The following is a 19179-nucleotide window of genomic DNA, read 5'->3' as shown; positions in this document are numbered from 1 at the left end:
TAGCAGCTTCAAAACTCCCAAAGAAAAAAAATATATACCGTCACATTTAAGTTATTTTAGTTTATTAATCTTAGCACTGTTGCAAACTAACTAGTTTTTCAGGAGTTTCACTACTTAACCTTGTTCCCTCCCTCCTAATGCTACATTTGACACATCAGATGGTGGCGGTATAGAAACATTCTTTTGCCAACAATTTAATGTCCAACATTAAATGGTTGGACATTAAATGGTTAAGATCAAAACTTCTTCAGACCCGGTTAATTGTTTATAAGAATCAGACATTTGTAGTACAAGTCAAACTGCAATACTTTAGAAAAGCCGATTCTGTGTCAGTATTGGTATTTATACATCCAATAACAAAAGATGAGATGTGCTGGTTTAACGGTGGTATGTGGGGAAGATCATGAGCTATAGATCTTTAGCCCCCCCATCTGTAATGGCCCATGTAAGATAGACTTGCTGTGGAAGTTGGTATTTCTTTTCAATAAGATGTTCTGAAACCTGCATAAGCTCGTAGATCTCCTTCTTTGTGCTTTTGGGCTCTAGAAAGAACCCATAAGGATAAGAGCACTTTAGGATGCGGCGGGTCTTCAGCAGCTCTAGGACCGCATCTTCAATGAACGTAGTATCAGGGGGGCCTCCTTCCCCTAAGCAAGACAAGTAGGAAGAGTCAGAAAGCACAATTTAGCGCGTCCTTTTAATCCCACCTACATTATTTCACTTTAGTTTTAGAAATCCAAGAAACAAAGCACCTATACAAAATCAATTCCAGGTTTTGTTCTTTTAAGTTACATATGTAGTGTCAAGATGTGCACTGCCCTTTATGTGTTATGAATTTCAATTCTCTTACTTTATGCTGACACTAATTGTCTAATTTGAATACATTTCTTTCCCAAGAGGGCTCTGTAAGGCAAAAAACTCTACATTTTACATTACAAAAACAGCAAAAAATGCAAGGAGGCACACTCTTTTATTAGAGTTTAGAATTTAATAATCATTCAAATCTTTATCTATACAATAGAACATACTAATGAGTACCAGTAAATATGATGACTGGAGATCGTATCTCCAACTATCTGGGGGTAACTATGAGGATGACATGACTTCATGCATCAGATTATAATAAAACTAAATTGCTTTGTATTAGAACAAAAAGTACATTTTCTAACCAGAAATATCTTTTAGAGATTTGGGTTAAAATATGTCTTGATGATTTCTAGAAACTGTGCTCAACTTATATTCTATATATGAAAAAAATGTTTGTCTTTTAGTTAATTGAGCAAATCTCATGGCTCTGTGGTAAGGTTTGACACATTCAGCAGTGCTCACAGGGAATTTGGTGCAATTATCTGCAAAGTAAATATAAGCAAACAGTGAAATAGTGGCAATAAGCATCAGTTGTTGCATCATTGGAATCTTCTTAATATGCAGCAGATGATATTTTGAGCTTTTCCTATTAACACATAGCATTTAGCAGTAAATCAGCAGTAAATGCTTCTGGCTATTTATGTTGTGTTCCATTATGCTCTAGAGCTGGAATTTGGAAAATGGCAAAGTCCAAGTTAAAAAAAATCATAAAATCCAACTCTGTACTTTTCAAACCTGTGCAGAAGCCCAGTATACCCTGCTAAATACCACAAATGTACCTAGTTAAGTAACTTTCCTAGGTATTTTTACTTTCATGTCCCAGTTTACAAATGTTTAACACCAAAGATGGAGACAAATTTGCAGATAAATATGTAATAAAAATTTACACTGTCATGGTAGACTGAACACTCACTTCCACTGAGGGCTCGACTGAGCTGCTCCATCTTCTCTTTGGCTGTTTTTAACAGGCGCTGCTCGAGCTACGAGGAAGACACAAGTTTGTATTGTTGCGTTAAACAGCATTAAGAACTTTGCCTCACCAGACAATGGACAGAGATGAAGTTAAACAGAACAGTGCAGAGAAGAGGTGACTTCTGTAATAAGATTGATTTATAGACTTGATATGCCAATCAGCCATAAAATGACAACCAGTCACTGTTTCCTGAAAAGTCCCTCCTTCTTTATGCTTTTAGGACAATAAAGAAAAGCTGCTACTGCAACATTTATTACAATGACCGGTGTACACTGATTTGTCAAGATGTTAACATGGTGTCAGATGTCAAATACCAAGGTTGCAGTTGTAAAAAACAAAAAAAAAGAACAGTTAATTACTTCAGCTGCTAGTTGGTTCATACAAAAAGGTTTAACCTTTGTAGATTAGGACTTAAGAATGAATGCCTGTCTGCGAGATAAGTTTCCCCCAAGGTTTCTTGGCCTGCATGCCTGTCAGTATAATATGCAAATGAAACAACAGAGGGAGGCAAAGTTTACCTGATAGCTGTGCTCATGGTTCTTGAAGCGTGTGTAGTAGTGCATAAAACGATCAAGTTCCTGAAAGCTCTTGTGCTTCTTCTCTGCCTGCAAAACCGTGACGAGACAGTCACAGTCAATAAACTCCTGAACATGTTGTTCTCCTTAACAGACAAAGTGTGAATACCCTGCATCTGAGGAGTCAAAGGAAGCCGTGCCAAAGGAGACATCTGTACTGATGATTGGAATAAATGCAAACAGAGACTAAGAATGAGCTTCTTTTCACCTGTGAGAAGGGAGATTTTGTGACAGGAAACGTGTGTAATTTGTGTTTTCAATGATTTTATGCTCACACTATTAAGCAAAAAAAAGCACTCCTTTAAGTTTTTGATGAGGTATTGAATGATTAAATCAACAGTTTTTTCTCCCAACAAAAGCTGCTCTTGACTACCCCTTAATGAATAAAATATGAGGTTCATATTTCTTTCTGTTTCATAAATAAGAGGATTAAGAAAAACCCTACCAGTGTATTACAATTGCCTTCTTGTCAATATAATTCAACAAAACACTGCCTTTGCTGGCATAGTTTATTGAGTGCTTGGACGAAATGTATGAACAATATCAATTGCACATATATTTGCCTTCAAATAATCCCCTTTCTAGTTCTTTTTACCATAACAGTGCAAGCAGTACCTTCTCTCCATTTTTTATAAGAATCAAATTAAATTCTGAGTTGTTCTACAGTTTAATGCTTTCATGAAGGAAAAAAAACAAAAAACTAATAAACGGAAATAAACGGAGAAGAAGCTTGGCTGCCTGCGAAATATTTATTTTACATCATCGCAACAGGGGGCTACTCAAATAACAGTTGCCGTCACGCAACCGTGTCTGCTCCCTGTTGTCACACATGGCTGTGAAATCTTATTTAAGACAGTACATCTTACTGGGATGGAATCACTGCAAATAACATACAACTCTTATATAACAGAATCCAATTCCAGTGTGACTGTATGTACCTCTTCTGTCATTTCCTTCGACTGTTCCACCACCTGCTGGATGACTTCGTAACGGGTGCAGCGGTAGTAGCCGCCGGTTGACGAGCTGTGCTTTTTCCACTCCTCCAGGCAGATCCAGCAGAAGTCGTACTTACACTGGCGGAGCAGAAAAGCAATGTCTCGTTTACAGCATCTGCTGTAGTTAGATGCTACTCCTGAGACTAGAGAGCAAAGTAATAATATTCACTTACCCTACCCTGTGGTAAATTAGAAACTGAGATACAGCTCAATTGATTTAACTATTGATTTTTTTTCCCACCACTTTAAAACCTTGAAAATGAATTGAATTACAACCAGTTATAAAAGATAAGCTAATGGAAGAGTTTAAGTCAGAAAGTAAAATTATTTACTTGAACTAAGCTTCTCATTTATTTGTCTTAACAGACAGAGGATAACGGAAAATCTATGTTTTGCAACATAAAAGCAGCTCTTAGGATGTCGTAGTTCCTTGCAGTCTGCTGCCACCAGAAGGCACACCGACAACATTAGCGACCAGTCCCATCGCCATTGCTGAATAACAAACGCATCAAGTGCTTGAATCTGCAGCGTGTTTGCATCTAAGTAATTTCTCTCCATGTCACAAGTGCTTCTATGGGTGACAAGCTAGCCGACACAAAGGGCTGACATCTGTGTTGTCCTGGTAACGCTACACTTACATGACACTTCAGAAAAACCAATGCGAAAGCTAAGAAGGGGGGGGGAGGGGAGGACAAAGGGGGTGGTAAATGGAAGTACAGACACACAAACAAAGAGGGTGTAAAATGGACAGACAAAAGGGGAGGACAAAAAAGTGCAGCGAAAGAACAGAAGGAAGAAGATGGCAGTTCCTTGGCAACACTGTCTCCAATGTTTCCCAGCAGTGAGGTTAAAACCATTTTTTACGAGGTAATAACGGGTCAAGAGGCTCAGCCTCATATGGCCTTTCAGCTCGCGAAGGCAGCTCCATTTCACCAAAGTGAATCGCAAGTCTCTAGTCAGCCCCTTTAACCAGTGGAAGAAGCAACATTACTGTCACATAGTAAAATAAGCAACATCCCGCCGGTATGACTGCAGTGTGCTTCTTTTAGGGAAACATGCAACAATGATAGCATGGATTGTAGTTTGGACTTATCAGGTAAACTGCCATCACAATTTCCCTTCATAAATCTAAACTTGAAACAAAAAACCTTGAAAGTTTAGACACAAAACAAATCTTTAGATTTTCATCCATTTGTGCAATTTTCACAAGCTGTGTAAAGTACAAATGAAAGCTAACACTTGGTTGAAGGCCATTCTTGTTGCACAAATTAATTTGCAAAAGAGGAAAAAAAATCTTATCTGCAAAAAACAGGAAAACACAAAATCTGGCTTATAGAAAAAAAATCCATCAAATTTCTAAACAGCTTTTATCTTTTAAACCCAATATGTTACAAAGTGAATACATGTCTCCTAAAACTATAAAGTCATCTTTTAAAATAAAGACTCTTCAAAGAAGAACCTAAAACTCTTATGTTCTAACAGTTTAAATAAAGCACATATCTTTAGCTTGGCTTGCTACATTAGTTGGCTTACTCTGTTTTCTCTGGAGTTTGCTTCTTGTAGGGAAACAGCAACAGTCTTCAGTCAGAGCTCTCTAAAGATTTGCAGTAAGACTGACTGCAACCAGAGATCCTTTCTGCCCACAGAATCACCATTTATGATGACTTGTTGAAGAAACTTGGAATATATAAGTAATAACATTATTTATCCCAAAGGGAAATTAACTTTTTTTTAACTGAATTATAGTCTTTATAATCATATATTATACTTTTTACCATGCTGTCGGGTATTTTTGTTAAAAACAAGTCTCTCTGACAATGAGACAATATCAAAGTAAGATTACTGGTATAAACAGTGTAAATATTAAAGTTGCAAACCCTGAATCTGACCAAAGCTTTGTAAAGTATCCTAGCTGAGAGTTTTAAAGGAAGCAGTCTCTCCTTCACACTTGCAAGCACGTTGGCAAAAACCTCCCACAGATTTATTGGCTGAAGGATTTGAACATTTTGGTGAAGCTGATCCCAAAGCATTTTTAAAAGGTGGAGGTCAGATGACTAACAGAACACGATCCTCCTTTTAAAGGTCTTGTTGTGCAGCAGAGTTTGGATTGAGTTCACCGTCCTTCAGCCTGACAACACTGAAACCTTTCAGATAAGTTCCTGAAGGTAAAACACAGCACAACTTGACAGAGTAATAAACATGTTGATTGAATATGCCTTGAAATGTGATTAAAAGCATCATCAGCTGGAACTGCATCAAAACACCCCCAAACCATCATTTATCTTCAGCTAGATGTGTTGCCTTAGCAATAAGAATTTTTATTTTGATCATCTGTCTGACAAACACTTTTCACCAGTTCTTCAGCCTTGACTATATACAAGACAGTCGTCAGTCATTGCCAGAGTGGATGGTCCTTCACTAGCCTCTTCCTGTTATTTGTGTAATTGGTTACTTCCAAGAAGCATTTTCTCTGTAAACATGTAAACCTGAAGTCCTCTTCAGGCTGTTGATTCACAGTCAGCAGGTAGCCGTTTTTTATTAAGTTGAGCTGTGAGATGGGAAAAGTTAATAATTCACATTGGTAGTTTTATCTTTTGTGTCTCCAAACCAGACGAGCCAGAATAGCACTAAGCAGAAGCTGAGCTGCATACAAATAAGATGTATGTAAATGAAGAAAAAAGTATGAATCACTGACTCCTTCAGATATCGCAACATTGCAGAGTTATTACTTGACTTCTCAAGGGGATCAAAGGAAATGTAGTATTCTCACATCTTGCCCCTCTGGAACATCTCAACAGTTTCAGGGATGGAGTCCGTGTGTGCGAAAATGGATCAAGAGACTTCAAAAGATGTTCGACACTTCAGAATCACGATAGGTGTTCAGCAGAGTCAAAGGTATTTAGTCTGCAACTCCAAAGCTCTTTTTTACATAAGGTTTTGTTACAGTGGGGTTTTTTTTTTCTCCAAATGTTAAAAAAGGTAAATAATTTGCTCTGTAAGATTAAATAATCCTTCTCATGTCTTAAACACATTGCTTGGAAATAATCGTATAATTGAAAAACAGCAAAAACTCAGAAAAATGTACCTGGATGGTATAAATAAAACATCAAAGCAAAAATTAAATGTATTGGTATAGAACAATAATCCACTTAGAGCTTAAAGGGATCCTAAATTTGCAGGAACAGGAAGAAGTGTGTCAGGATATGAGATGTCAAATTGCTTTAGTGGTAGCTTATGAATTATCTATTCAGACTAAATTGTTTTCTGAAAATAATCTTAAGATTTTGGAGATTTACATACGCTCATTATCTTCTTCATCAGGTCATTTATGATGTTCGTTTTTCAGTTGATAATAAAATACACAATTCTAATGTAGAGCTGCAAAATCTTGCAATGCCTATATCAGATCTTCATTATCTCCTTCTTTCCCCATCTCATCTGCGTTTCCTAGGCTGTGTGACCTTTAGCATTTTGAACAATGTCATTTGTGTGTTTGGTGTGAGCATCTGCTCACACCAAATACGCCAACTGGTTAAATGTTACATTAGTAACATGTAAAATGCAAGTTCATAACAGTTGGAACATATTAGGCGACGTATTGCAAATGCACTCCAGCCATTTACGATGTGAATATTGGACCGACTGATATTGTCAAGATGATATATTTGCAATTTACTGCACAACCTTACTTCAAAGAATTTTAAAAACAGGAATTAAATGCACAAAATAATACCTAAAAGCTCAAATATTTGCATACATGCCCTTTAATATTCGGTTAATATATGTCAGTTAAATGTTAATATTCAGTCAAATGTCTCCAATCCAGTTGTACTCCAGGAGGTTCATGTTAATCAGCTTTATCCTGCTAAATCCAGTTATATTCCAGTTTTGATTAAGTTTGGATCATTGTTAGGTTGATCCAAATGTATCAAATTGCTTTCAAATTTTCTCAAGCAGTCATGCTAAGATGAAATTATGAATAATTTCTGTTTGATCCCTTAATTTTGGCCATGTATAAAGAAAAAAAAACACACGCAGTATAAAGAACTTCTTAGCTACTTGTAAAACTCAAAAGGAAAACAGAACTCATGCTCATGCTCAGTAGATGCTGTTTTATGTCACATTGGTAAGAGGTTTGTGGAAACCATCTTTTGTAGCGTACCTTAGCACACTGCATGTGATTGCAGCCCTCATTTTTCTGTATTGGAGACTTGCAGGTGGGGCAGGGTTTAGAATTGGAGAGCAACCACAAGCAATTCGCTGCATCCTCATAAGCTTCACTTACGCCAGCCACTGCAATGGAAGTGGGGGAGGGGAGGAGTAAACACAACAAATAAAAACGTAATGAGATCAAATGAGAATGACTATTACACCAGCATCAATACAAACTACTAAGCTCAATGGGAACTTGCTCTGCTTGAGCAATGTGTGCTGCTCAGGTATTTCACAGACATCTCCCAGGATGCCAATGCACCCACTCTCAACACATACACACATTTGAACAGTGTAATTGGCCATTAACAAAGCATCTCTGATCTGTCATTTGAAATGCCAGCATGAAAGAGAATCAGGGGAAATCGAACAGGAGATGGCACCAAAACAAAATAATTGCCATTATTTTTCTCCTGTCAGATCAACAAAACTGGCACTCCGGAGCAACTTGGGTCATCTTAAATCATCTATTACATTGCTTGCAGTCCAATTACTGCTCTTAGACATTGCACCAATTTTCCAATACATGGGTTAATCTTTTAAATTTATAATTTGTCACAAAAATGGTGCAATTTAATTTGTTTACCAAATTGCTTGTAATTACTATGAAGAAGTACCAGGCAATTTATTCCCAAATCTATCACTATTCCGCAGACAAAAAACGATCTAAGCGATAACACACCAACTATTCTGTAATAATAATGTACTACCCAGTAATCCAATAGGTTTCCCAGAGCAGAGATTAATTGGACAAGCTAAAAAAAACATATTAATAGACTATACACACTCCGTAGTTATTGTGTACAACCATTTAGAATTTAATAAGAGAACAAATTACCCACATGTGACTGTCAGAATTGTGTATGAGCTGTTAAAACTGAAACAACACAACACGCCTGGAATCTAATGGAAGTTCAAAAACAGCTATAAATACTCACATTCTTCAGGTTTCATTTCAGTGACCTTCTGAAGCCACAGCTTCCATGTGTCACAGTCGCAGGGTTCATGTGCCTCTCCTCGACACTCCCTAATAAAAGTACATAAAAAATGGAAAGTAGGAAGAGCACAGTTTATATTGTGAATAAACAAAGAAAATCTAAAACAAGGCACTCAAACAAGAAAGGTCTTAAAAAAAAAAAAAGATGCTGCAAAAGCCTTGATGCACCTTCAGACGGCTAAATCTGCATTTCATCTCTACACCCTCCTTGTTATGGAAATGGCTAAAGCTGAACCCATGTTAGATCCGTTTCCCCTAACAAATGCTGTCAATTAAACTCCTGGGGGTACCCACCAGCCACTTTCAAGAACGCTATAATGAAGCGAGGTGCACTAAGCTATTATCATTATAAGTAGGTAGGATTAATCATGGTGGGCTAGAGGTTAGACCAGTGGGCAAGAAGGTAAATGCAAGGGCAGTGATGAATATGAAAAACAGAACTAACTCCAAACTTTCAAAAAGAATTAGCAATTAATGAGCTTATCTTAAGGTTTTCTTCAGTTCACAGACAGCCATCTTCTCAACAAGAGAAAAGCAATGTAAAACAAGTGCTCTTAAAACAGAAAAACTTTTCTTTCACCAGTATTATACCTCAGCTAATTTTGAAAAGCCAAAAAAGTCCAACTAAAGTTTGCCAATTTTATGAGCAGTATAAACCTAAAGCAGCACTATTCATCTACTGACCAGCAGAAGAGGTGGCCCTTGCCGCAGTCTACTGCCGGGGCCCGAAGTAGGGGAAAGCTTAGAGGGTCTGCATTGGAGGTTCCAGGGCCCTGAGCGTTTAGTCGTACTGCTCTCTCACATCCTGCAACAGGACACCAGTGTATTGCTGGATTGTTTTCCACAAACGCCTTCAAAAAGGGAGAGACAGAAGAAGATTTAAATTAGTCAGCAGTTCAACAAAACCTGGTGCTTTAGCTGATGGGGTTAAAGAGAATGAAACAACTGTACAAGCTTAAAGATTAAGACAGACTCTGAAATGCTGCCATGTTTCGGGAGCACAAAGTCTGAATCTTGGCCTATGAATGACTTTATCACTAATGAAGAGATTTCTAATCTATTCTGGGTTGTATAGAAGATCTTAGCCTTTTTTAATTAAGGACAGACAGGTATTGATTAAAATACACATGTAGGCAGGTGAGGACAGAGTTATTATTTAGTTGTGAGAGCCACTTCTTAAGAAATATATATAAAAGCTCATTTCTGAGAAGAAACACTTATCTATAGAAATCAATGTGGAAGTACAAATACAGTCTGAGACTAACAACAGTTTCCAAGATTTTGACCTGAACGCCGAGGTTTTCTCCTCAGAGTTCATCTGAATGAATAATACAGATGCTTAATAAACTAAATGTACCTTTATGTCAAACTGCAGGTATCGCCTGTCCATCTCTCTGGAGACCACGCTTTCGATGACTTCTACTGGCACCAGCTGGTAACAATCATAGGCTGGACAGAAAATGTTGTGCGCTTCGCCCTCTTGGATCTTTAGATTGAGAAACCTTTCAAAAGGACATATGTATTACAGAGATCAGTGATTTATGTATGTAAACACTAATGAAAACTTCACTTCAAAAAAACATCCCCTTCAATTCTTTAAGATTGACATTTTAATTTAAAGCTTCAAAACAAATTTTGACACAAATGCAATTTCTCCATATAGTTTGTAATATATGAAGCAACCAGAAGTTATTTATTTGCACAATAATCAGAGTAAACACTGACAGAGGAGCAAAACTAGGTTTCACTCTTCAGAGTTTACACTGAACACAGAAGAAATGCTTAACCTTTGTGATGAAACTCACAAATGAGAAAAAAAATCTGAAGTATTAATGAGGATTTGTATTTTTGTATCTTTATATTTTATTAGATTTTTTATTAAATAAAAATTAACATTTATCCTGAAAAAATGTCCATAGAAACACTGCAGTTCATAGCAGGATTTTCCCTCTTATGCTGCTCTGCAACAGCAGCCCAGATTAAACAAAGTGATTCAGAATAAATGAATCACCAAATAATGCTTCAATATTATTGGTATGTTATAATTAACATACTCATTTCACATAAAATAATTACTGTTAATTAAAGTACAAAGAAAACTGTACAGTATTCAATGGAACACATCCTTGATTAATACACGTGCAGGTTGTTTTTCCTTCCACCATTCTCTTCCTTCTCCGATACCACAGCTTTTATCTATCCATGTCAGCCTTGACATTGGTGTTTGTAGGAGACCCACACTTAAATCTAATCCAGATTTTTGGATTTCTGTTACTTACCCTTCCCAGCATGCTCTGCAGAAATCATGGCCACAGGACATGTCAACAGGTTCCTCAAAGAAGGAGACGGAAGACATGCAGATACCACACTAAGACACAAAAAATTAAGAAAGAAAGATGACTACAAGGCCACAATGAAACTTCAAAGTCTTAGCATAGAATACATTCACCGGTTTGTCATCATTTTTTATTTGTTTTTTTTTGTTTGTTTTGTTTTGAGTGTTTTATTTAAGCCTAAACACTAAGAGTATTCTTTCTGAGAAAACGTTCCAAAATATTTAGATGTGTAAACAGACTTCATTATCCTCTGGAATATAAACGGACAGGAAAGCTGTGACTAATCAGACATGTCTGTGGGTGCGAGTCCACACAATAACAGAGGTCGGTTTATGAAAGATAACTATGCTAAGATTCCGACCTGTCAAAATCGATGGGTTTCACAGACGACCGTTCTGTTAGCAGATGTATTTTCTCACACCCACGAAAAAAACAAACAGAGCCAGACATACAGGAGCTGTTCTACTGGAAGACTGCCTCGCACAAAAAGACAAAGAGGAGGCAGTGTAGTTCAACAATGAAACTATTGATTTAGGATGGAGAACATGATAAAAATCAACTTGCAGACTTAAATGAGTCCTTGAGTGCACTTGGCACAGTGTATTTACGCTCATGAAGAGCCAAGAGTGCAGACAGTGCGAGTCAAATGGAACAATTACTCACCAGACAATTAATAAATTACATTTGTAAGCTACAGTAATTATACACCGTGGTTCATTTTTAAGGCAAACTTGGACTGCCGTTGAGTGTCCCAGCCAACTACGTATAAATATATCCAGCCTCTTGATTTATAGTAACACTCTAAACTTTAAATTTCCAGAGACATCAATTTTTACTGTAGCATAAGGTAGCTTTCATCACCTTTATCTTTATATTAGAAGCACAGACATCTTGGTCATTCATCAATAAGAACCCAAATCCTGCCCTTTTAACATTTTCCGGAAAGAATGTCAATATTTACTCGATTCTCAACTTGTTTAAACCAAAATCAACAAAACTGTTTTTTCTCTTAGGGAAAGATGAGGATGGGTTCTGTTAGTGTTTATTTTTGTGGGTCAGACAACTTGCAAGCACACCAATTACTCCAAACAAACTAACTAATAGTAACAAATAATGACTTCTAAACAAATGTAGACGTGTGAGAGCTAATACAATCGACTGGGGAAAAAATAATATGTTTGGAACCATGTAGACTTCATCCAAAATCAACCAGATGTTACACTGAGGCTAGTATGCTCAGGGCCATTTGTCAAACTGTTCAGCAAAGCCTTATGCTCTCTCCAGACTGCCATTTTTGCATTTCACATCTCCACTAAATCCACAGCTGATTTTCTCTGAATTAAAATAAAAAGAAAATACCAAACGACCTTCTTTTCAATCCCCTTCTTAGAAGCAAGTGCAAGTCAACTTATTCTCCAGATTTTTTGGAACAAATCCTTACTCATCCCCATGGAGTCTGCTGATGACAAAGAGAACTACTTCAAGAGGAAAGGTAATGGAAGCCTCCATAAGCACTGTATTAAGTCTGTAATACCTTTATATCACTGAAGGGAAACCTTATTCCAACCTGAATGTTCTGTATTAAATGGATCAGCGCCACACAAATGTCTAAACTGGGAGAAAAATTTTAAAAAATGTTGTAAATTTCTCACCAGAGAGGAATCGTCATCTCCCGCCAAGAGGCTAATTTGGTCTGGGGAAGTGATGGAGGAGCGGGTGGTGCGAGGCGTCCGGGGTGACGGCAGTGTGTCCCAAGCGTTGTAGCCACTAGGGGGTGGGTTGGGCATCTGCACCCCTGAACGTTGGCAGCATTCCTCGGCGTTGCTCATCCAGGCTTCCAGAAGCTTCTCTCGGTCCCAATCTGACAAAAACATGGAGATGAACTCATCACACTTTTTTCTTTCGGTTCTGACCTCCCAATTCAGACTTTTACAATTAATTTTTCTTATTCCGAAGGAAGTAACACACAAAAGAGAAAAATTGAGGGTCCTTTGTTTCTGTGGTAGTTTTTAATCCAACTGACAATGAAAAGAAAATGTCCAATTTCCATATATTTATTCATTTATGCATCAAGGGTATCCAAGTACAGGCTGATGATCGCAGCACTTACAGATTAAAAATGGATTTAAAACAAAATGATGCATTTAATAAATAGGGAAAAATGTTAAATTTTTTCAGCATTTTACCTACCGATCACAAATTACAGTTGGTTAAGTGAAAAGTGTCAGGATTCATGTATCTCTAAAAAACAAGTAAGTAAAAATGATTTTAAACTTTTATAAGCAATTGTAAGGACAGTCTAAACAAAGTCTCTCTGTAAACTATTTTTAATAGCACAAGCTACAATTTAAGGTATTTACAGTATGTATGTATATATATATATATATATAAATATATATATATATATATAAAGTTCAAAATTCTTCACAATTACATCATTTTCTTCAAATAAAATGGCCATAATGAAGTAGAACAAGATTACAAACAAATCAAGTGTTTTGAAAAATGTTACAATGCAAAAAAAACTAAGGTGGGTTGGCCCAGAAAAAGCAAATTGGTTTCATGAAGAAGTTAGCATTTTATTCACAGAAAAAGTCATCTTAAGACATTCATTTTAGCATATTTGCTAGGGCAATGCCAAATTAAAGTTGACATAATTTTGTGTTTTAAGTAGACAGAAACTTGCTGCCACCTGGTTTTGTGTTTTAGAACAGCTCCCCAACTTATAGAAACACAGAAACCAATTTGAGAGACTTTGAGGATAAACTGGGAGTGACTTGCGATCCGTGCCTCAGTCCAAATATTCTCCCCTCTTAAAATAAGGAACATGACCGGGTCGACTGCAATTAGGACACTATCAGCCTCGAGACACGCTTCGGCAGCAATCAAATGCCTCCGACTCCAAATGGCCTCATTTAGATAATGAATGTTGCAACAATCCCCCCATTTCCATTCAATTAAAACCAATCAGTGAGCATAACCCTATCTTCCTGCCTTCAGCTATTAAATATGAGTCTGAAATTAAAAGTTTTGTTTCACATTTAGAAAATGTAAATTATTAGAAGCACAGAAAGACTGACAAGCAGGCAAGCAGCAGGAAACATGATAAGTCAACTAAAAAGACTGATAATGAAACAGAAGTCAGTAAGTGTGGGAATCTGTGAAAGTTTCCAAAAGCAGCGGACGATAAGCCGTTCTTTTAGACGTTAACGAAAATCCTGAAGCGTTTCATCCTCTTCCGACCGACAGGCGGTATTCCCATGACACAGGCGAGCAAATATAGTACTGCTTGATTTTCTCTAAGCTCCCACAGGCATGTCCTGCATGTAGCGTCTGCAGCTCAACAGACAGCTACTGCATTTAAACCAGGTTCAATTAAAAAAAAAGTTTCAAATTGAATAATGTTTTAAACATTACAAGCTTTTTAGAAGTAGTATCAAATGGCAGATGCTAAGTGAATCCACTTTGAGAATTGGTGTCTAAAGGCTGCAAATTAAATCTGAGCTCTAACACACCGACTCAGTAGTTAGTCCAAATCAACTTGATAAGGGAATCAGTGAACTAGTTCAGACAGATTCTGACAAAAAAAAAAGCCAAAAAAGTTTTAAAAATCCTCCCTTTCTTCGTAATTATGTAAAAGTAGGAAAATTTAGTTGGAAACATACCTTAGAAAATATGTGTACATTTATATTCAAGGAATTACAATATGAGGTTTGTGCATTTTGAAAATAACTTTCAAACATATCTAAATTAAATATACTTCTCATTAAATCCACATATCTGTATTTATATTGATATATTTTTATTAGTGTGATGTAATATTCTCATCTTAAATGTTGTGTTGTTATCTTCTGTAAGCAAGAAACAAATGCTGTGTTTCTAGCTGATCTCTATTCACTTAATGAATGGAGTAACTGAAATTAATGAACTTTTCAATAATATTCTAATTAACTGATTAAGTCTGTAAGATGCTTATGTTACCACAAATGTATCTAATGAAGATGAAGAAATTTAGAAATAAACAATAAATTATACATTTTGACCAATATTTCCCAAACCTGTAAGATACCCATAAATTTCTTACTTTCAGAAAGTCAAGTGCTCCTTGAATAAGTTAGTAATCTGCGATGAAGTTTTTTTTCACAAATCTATTAAAAACAGACATTTAAACATTTCTGGCCAGAGTTTGCTCAACAAGGTTTGGGTTGTTATTGAAAACAATCTGACTAGAGTAAGAAACATCAGATGTTGCAATCTTGCTGCTACTATGATGTCATGAGAGTGTACAGGTTGCTCTCAGAGATTCAAATAATTCTGCTTTGTATCAAACAATGCTGATAGTTTACATAGGGTCATAATTCAAAGCCCATATCCACAAACCCACAAAGGAATGGTTCAAATGAAGAGACAACTGCTTTGCCAAAGCCCAGATTCAAATTACACCAACATGTTATGTGAACCAGATTTTTTTAACAAGCAAAATAACAAAAATATCCACTTTGAGCAGGCGTTTTCAGTATAGAAGAAGAGTTGAGCATTTGAGTCAGAGATCGATTGATGTCGTTTTTCTGATCGATATTTTTGTTGAACGGTTCTACAAGAGGGAACTGAAAAATAGGCTGGAGATGGGAAACAAGCGATAGCCAGCATGAGTTACGTTATGGGTTCCCAGCTGGTCACAATCTGGTCCATGAACGCCTATAGCTGAGCAAATACTTCAACTTAGCAACATCTCTCTACAGTGTAAAAGTTGTTGCTGAAAGTAGAAAAGTGTTTTTTCAGTATTAGTGACTGGTTTAAAATGACTCTAGGTTATGAGAAACAATATGAAGTTGACAGGAAGAACTAGAGGGATAACCACTGCAGAGAGAACTTCAGGGGATAACAGAAAGGCTGAACCCAGAGTTGGTCTGTTCTTATCTTTTTGAGAATTCAGCCAATGTCATGGAGCAGGAATGTTTAGAAAATCTCCAAATTAAGATAGGATTCTACATGAATACTCAGAGACAAATAGTAAAATTCTGTCATAGTGCAAACCTTCACAAAGGCAACTTCTCTCAAATATGCATAGTGTGATACACTTCTGTTCCTTACATACCCATTTAACCGAATACAAGCTCATGTTTAATAAAATATCCCTATTTTTGTAGCTTAGACATGCAATCCATTTACGCATATAAGCTACTTGTTCAGATCCATTGCTCCATGAATGTAAAGGACAGAGGTCTCAGATATGTGCTGGTGTTTGTGTCTCACAGTACCATGGGCACGTAGCAAAGCTTCTGCAGTGAAGAGAGGGGCTTGCAGCATGTCCGCCGTCTCCACTATCAGCATGTCCTTCAGCCTCCGCAGGTCCTGAGGCCGCAGGCCCTCATACAACTGAAATGGAAAAAAGGTCAGAGACAAGAGAAGTTTACCGATGGGAAGGGAAGAGATAGGTGTTGAAGGTGGTTAGAAGATTAAAACAACAATTTTGACTGCAGCCAAATAAAAAGAGAGTTGGTTTGATAATGGGTGACAAAAGCAGATGACAATGCAGATGAAAGTTCCACGAAAATGCTGAGAAAAAGAGATAACAGAGCAGTCTCTGTAAACGATTACTGGGACATGACTTAGTCGTGTACATTGACACAATAAAAGACAGAATATACAGATAACAAACATTAGCGAAGACTAATTTTTGTCAATTTGTCTAGACATGGCATGTCATACATAAATATGGCAGTAATTCCTATTTTTAGTATTGGACGTTTGTCTTAACGAGCAGCAGGGTTCATGAGTGTACTAATGTAACACCCGATGTAATGAAATAACAGATAATATAAGAAAACGTTTTAAATGCTAGGTCTAAATAAATAGTAATTTTACACCACCAACAAAGTGACACCAACTGTTTGGGTTTAGCAAGTGGAAGGTATCCAGTAAGTGTTAACTTATAAAAAGAGCTGTGTCTGAGAGAGCAAGAGCAAAAAGCTGACACTTTTTTTTTGTGTGCTTTGTTAGATTCTCAGCATTACAGACAAAGCTACACTAAACAATGGTCCAGGCAATGTTGTAAATCAAATCAGGCAGTGGCAAACAAAATGAACTGTTTCTGAGGGTTTTATTCTGTACCTCTCTTCGATCGAGAGCTGCATAGTCTGCTTCTATACCCTCCGCCTCAGGGGCCAGAGAGAAGACCATCTGCGACTCCAGGCTCAGGGCCAAATCCTTGTGGTGCTGCTTCTCGGCACAGTCACATGGAGTCTCGCGGTTTTCGTTCTCCACAAACAGGTCTGCTCCTCTCTGCAGCAGTAACTGAGCAAGCAACAAGAAAAGAAAAAAAATGGCTTGAATTATAGGAGATGACTGAAAACACTTAAAGCACAACAAGCGATGCAAATTGTTATCACTTTACACATCTAACACAGCATCTGTGGGAAGCTCTGCGTCTGCTCTTGAACTCCTAAAACTGGGCAACCAGTTAAGTTTAGTCAGAAAATTGGGATTGTTGGTTATATCAGATCTTGACCAATCAACTGCAATCCAATCATATGTAAAATTAAATCCAATAGTATTGTTTTTTTTATTACACCCTATTTGAACATACCGTATTATTCTTCCCAATGGCCAGATTTTGGCCCTTGAAATGATTTTATTCAGCTCCTGATAAGACAAGAAAGGTCAAAATTTGGCCAACAAAACAGAAAACAATTGATGACCAAAAAAAAACGTATTTCGGGTTTTTTTAATGAGGTGACAGTTCAAAGTCCTTTATTTGTTTTGGATCTTTAACGACATACATTTCATAAAAATTGTATTTATTGTCGAGCAAGTAATACAAAAAAAAGGGGGAGGTGGGGGGGAATCCCAATAAAAAAAGGAGGAAAAGAAAATCACAATAAATACATTTTTGCATTTTTAATGTAGTGAACTTTGTGGAACTTTTTTAATTTTTCAGGTTTGGCCCCCATTGCAAAACGTTTGAACACCACTAGATGACAGAATGTTACTTTCACTCAAAGCCCATCCCAAATGTCCCCATGACATACAAATTTAGGTATGCAAAAAGCTTCATGGATTGTAAGTGGTGAAATGATCAGCACTTACAACACAAACAGACCTAATGTGATTAAGGTTAGATTAATTAAGCACCAAGGTTTTTGGTGATTCTATAACAAAAATAAATGCAGTTTTCCAAAGTGCCAGTACTTGGCATAGTTATATTCCCTCTAGTTTCCAGCACAACGTAGATAAAGAAAATTATACCATCCTAAGAGAAGCGGACTATAGCTTTGCTTATCTGGTATTTCTTTGCTTCTCGCTGATAATGTTTGGCACTAAATTCTGTGGTAAATAATGTGGTTTAGCAGTCATTCTATCAGTATGTGTTTCTTTGAGATTCCAGACACACCTCCACATATGACAAATGGTTTCTTTCTCTCCTCCTTTCTGCAGCACCAGTGCAGTCTCGCAACAACTCAAAGTCCAATTCGACACTTGGTAAGTGCTTTGTTTTAGTGGGAACTACAACCGGTATCGAGTCACGTACTGCAACGCTTAGCATTAAATCTGTCTGATTGATTTGAATTCAACTCTGTCAAGATTTTGGCCTTTGTCTTGTGAATACATATGTGATAAAACCAGAATATTACTAATTCAACACTCTGTGTGCTGCTCTACCACTGCAGAACAAAAATAAGAACATACTACTGCAACTTCACAACAGACGTCATCAATACAGCCCATAAAAGAGGTAGGACATGCGGTAGAGTACTATCCTGAAAGAAAAACACCACTCTCTTGAGTGCTGCACATTTCTCCCCTGTACCACTGCTTCAGGGCAACATCTTCAAGATGCTGACAGCAGATTTGAGAGTTGATTTTCAGTCCTTTTTAGACCTAAAAATGCCCAACAAGCTCTCTCTTAATGAAAACTGCCATCTTCCAACCCAGCTGGCGCCTGACTTAAAGTGGTGCCCTGCATCCATTAGCGATCCAGCTGCAGGGTTCATCTATGTGCTCCATTAGGAGTCACTCTCACTTCATCTAGTCAGAATATGTCTTTTTAAAAATTCTTCCTCCTGCTGCTCCTCTGTAAAATCATTTTGGTTCAGCTCAGTGGTGGTTGTGCTCCAGTCTGCTCTACTTCAGTCATTCCCAATTGTTTCTAAATCTAAATACCATAGTTGCTCCAGAATTTTACACCAAAGTAAAGTTACTAGTATGATTTACTTTTGTATTA

At 37.1% G+C, this 19179-nt stretch overlaps 1 protein-coding gene across 5 annotated transcripts in view; it reads right to left on the bottom strand.

Annotated features, from left to right (window-relative positions):
- Positions 1-19179, bottom strand: part of LOC114141558 (ankyrin repeat and IBR domain-containing protein 1) — a 37492-nt gene that overhangs the window by 12213 nt on the left and 6100 nt on the right. For all 5 annotated transcript variants that reach the window (XM_028012142.1, XM_028012143.1, XM_028012141.1 and 2 more), the window contains 12 exons: positions 17070-17252; positions 16217-16334; positions 12608-12816; positions 10899-10987; positions 9977-10121; positions 9304-9470; positions 8561-8649; positions 7573-7703; positions 3354-3488; positions 2359-2445; positions 1781-1847; positions 502-647 (listed from right to left, as the gene is read on the bottom strand). In XM_028012142.1, the coding sequence (XP_027867943.1) occupies positions 502-647; positions 1781-1847; positions 2359-2445; positions 3354-3488; positions 7573-7703; positions 8561-8649; positions 9304-9470; positions 9977-10121; positions 10899-10987; positions 12608-12816; positions 16217-16334; positions 17070-17252 (1566 nt within the window). The remainder of the gene's footprint in view (positions 1-501; positions 648-1780; positions 1848-2358; positions 2446-3353; positions 3489-7572; positions 7704-8560; positions 8650-9303; positions 9471-9976; positions 10122-10898; positions 10988-12607; positions 12817-16216; positions 16335-17069; positions 17253-19179) is intronic.

Source organism: Xiphophorus couchianus, chromosome 3 (assembly GCF_001444195.1).
Source record: "Xiphophorus couchianus chromosome 3, X_couchianus-1.0, whole genome shotgun sequence".
Taxonomy (NCBI): Eukaryota; Metazoa; Chordata; class Actinopteri; order Cyprinodontiformes; family Poeciliidae; genus Xiphophorus; species Xiphophorus couchianus.
This window is presented reverse-complemented; position numbering and strand designations above follow the sequence as displayed.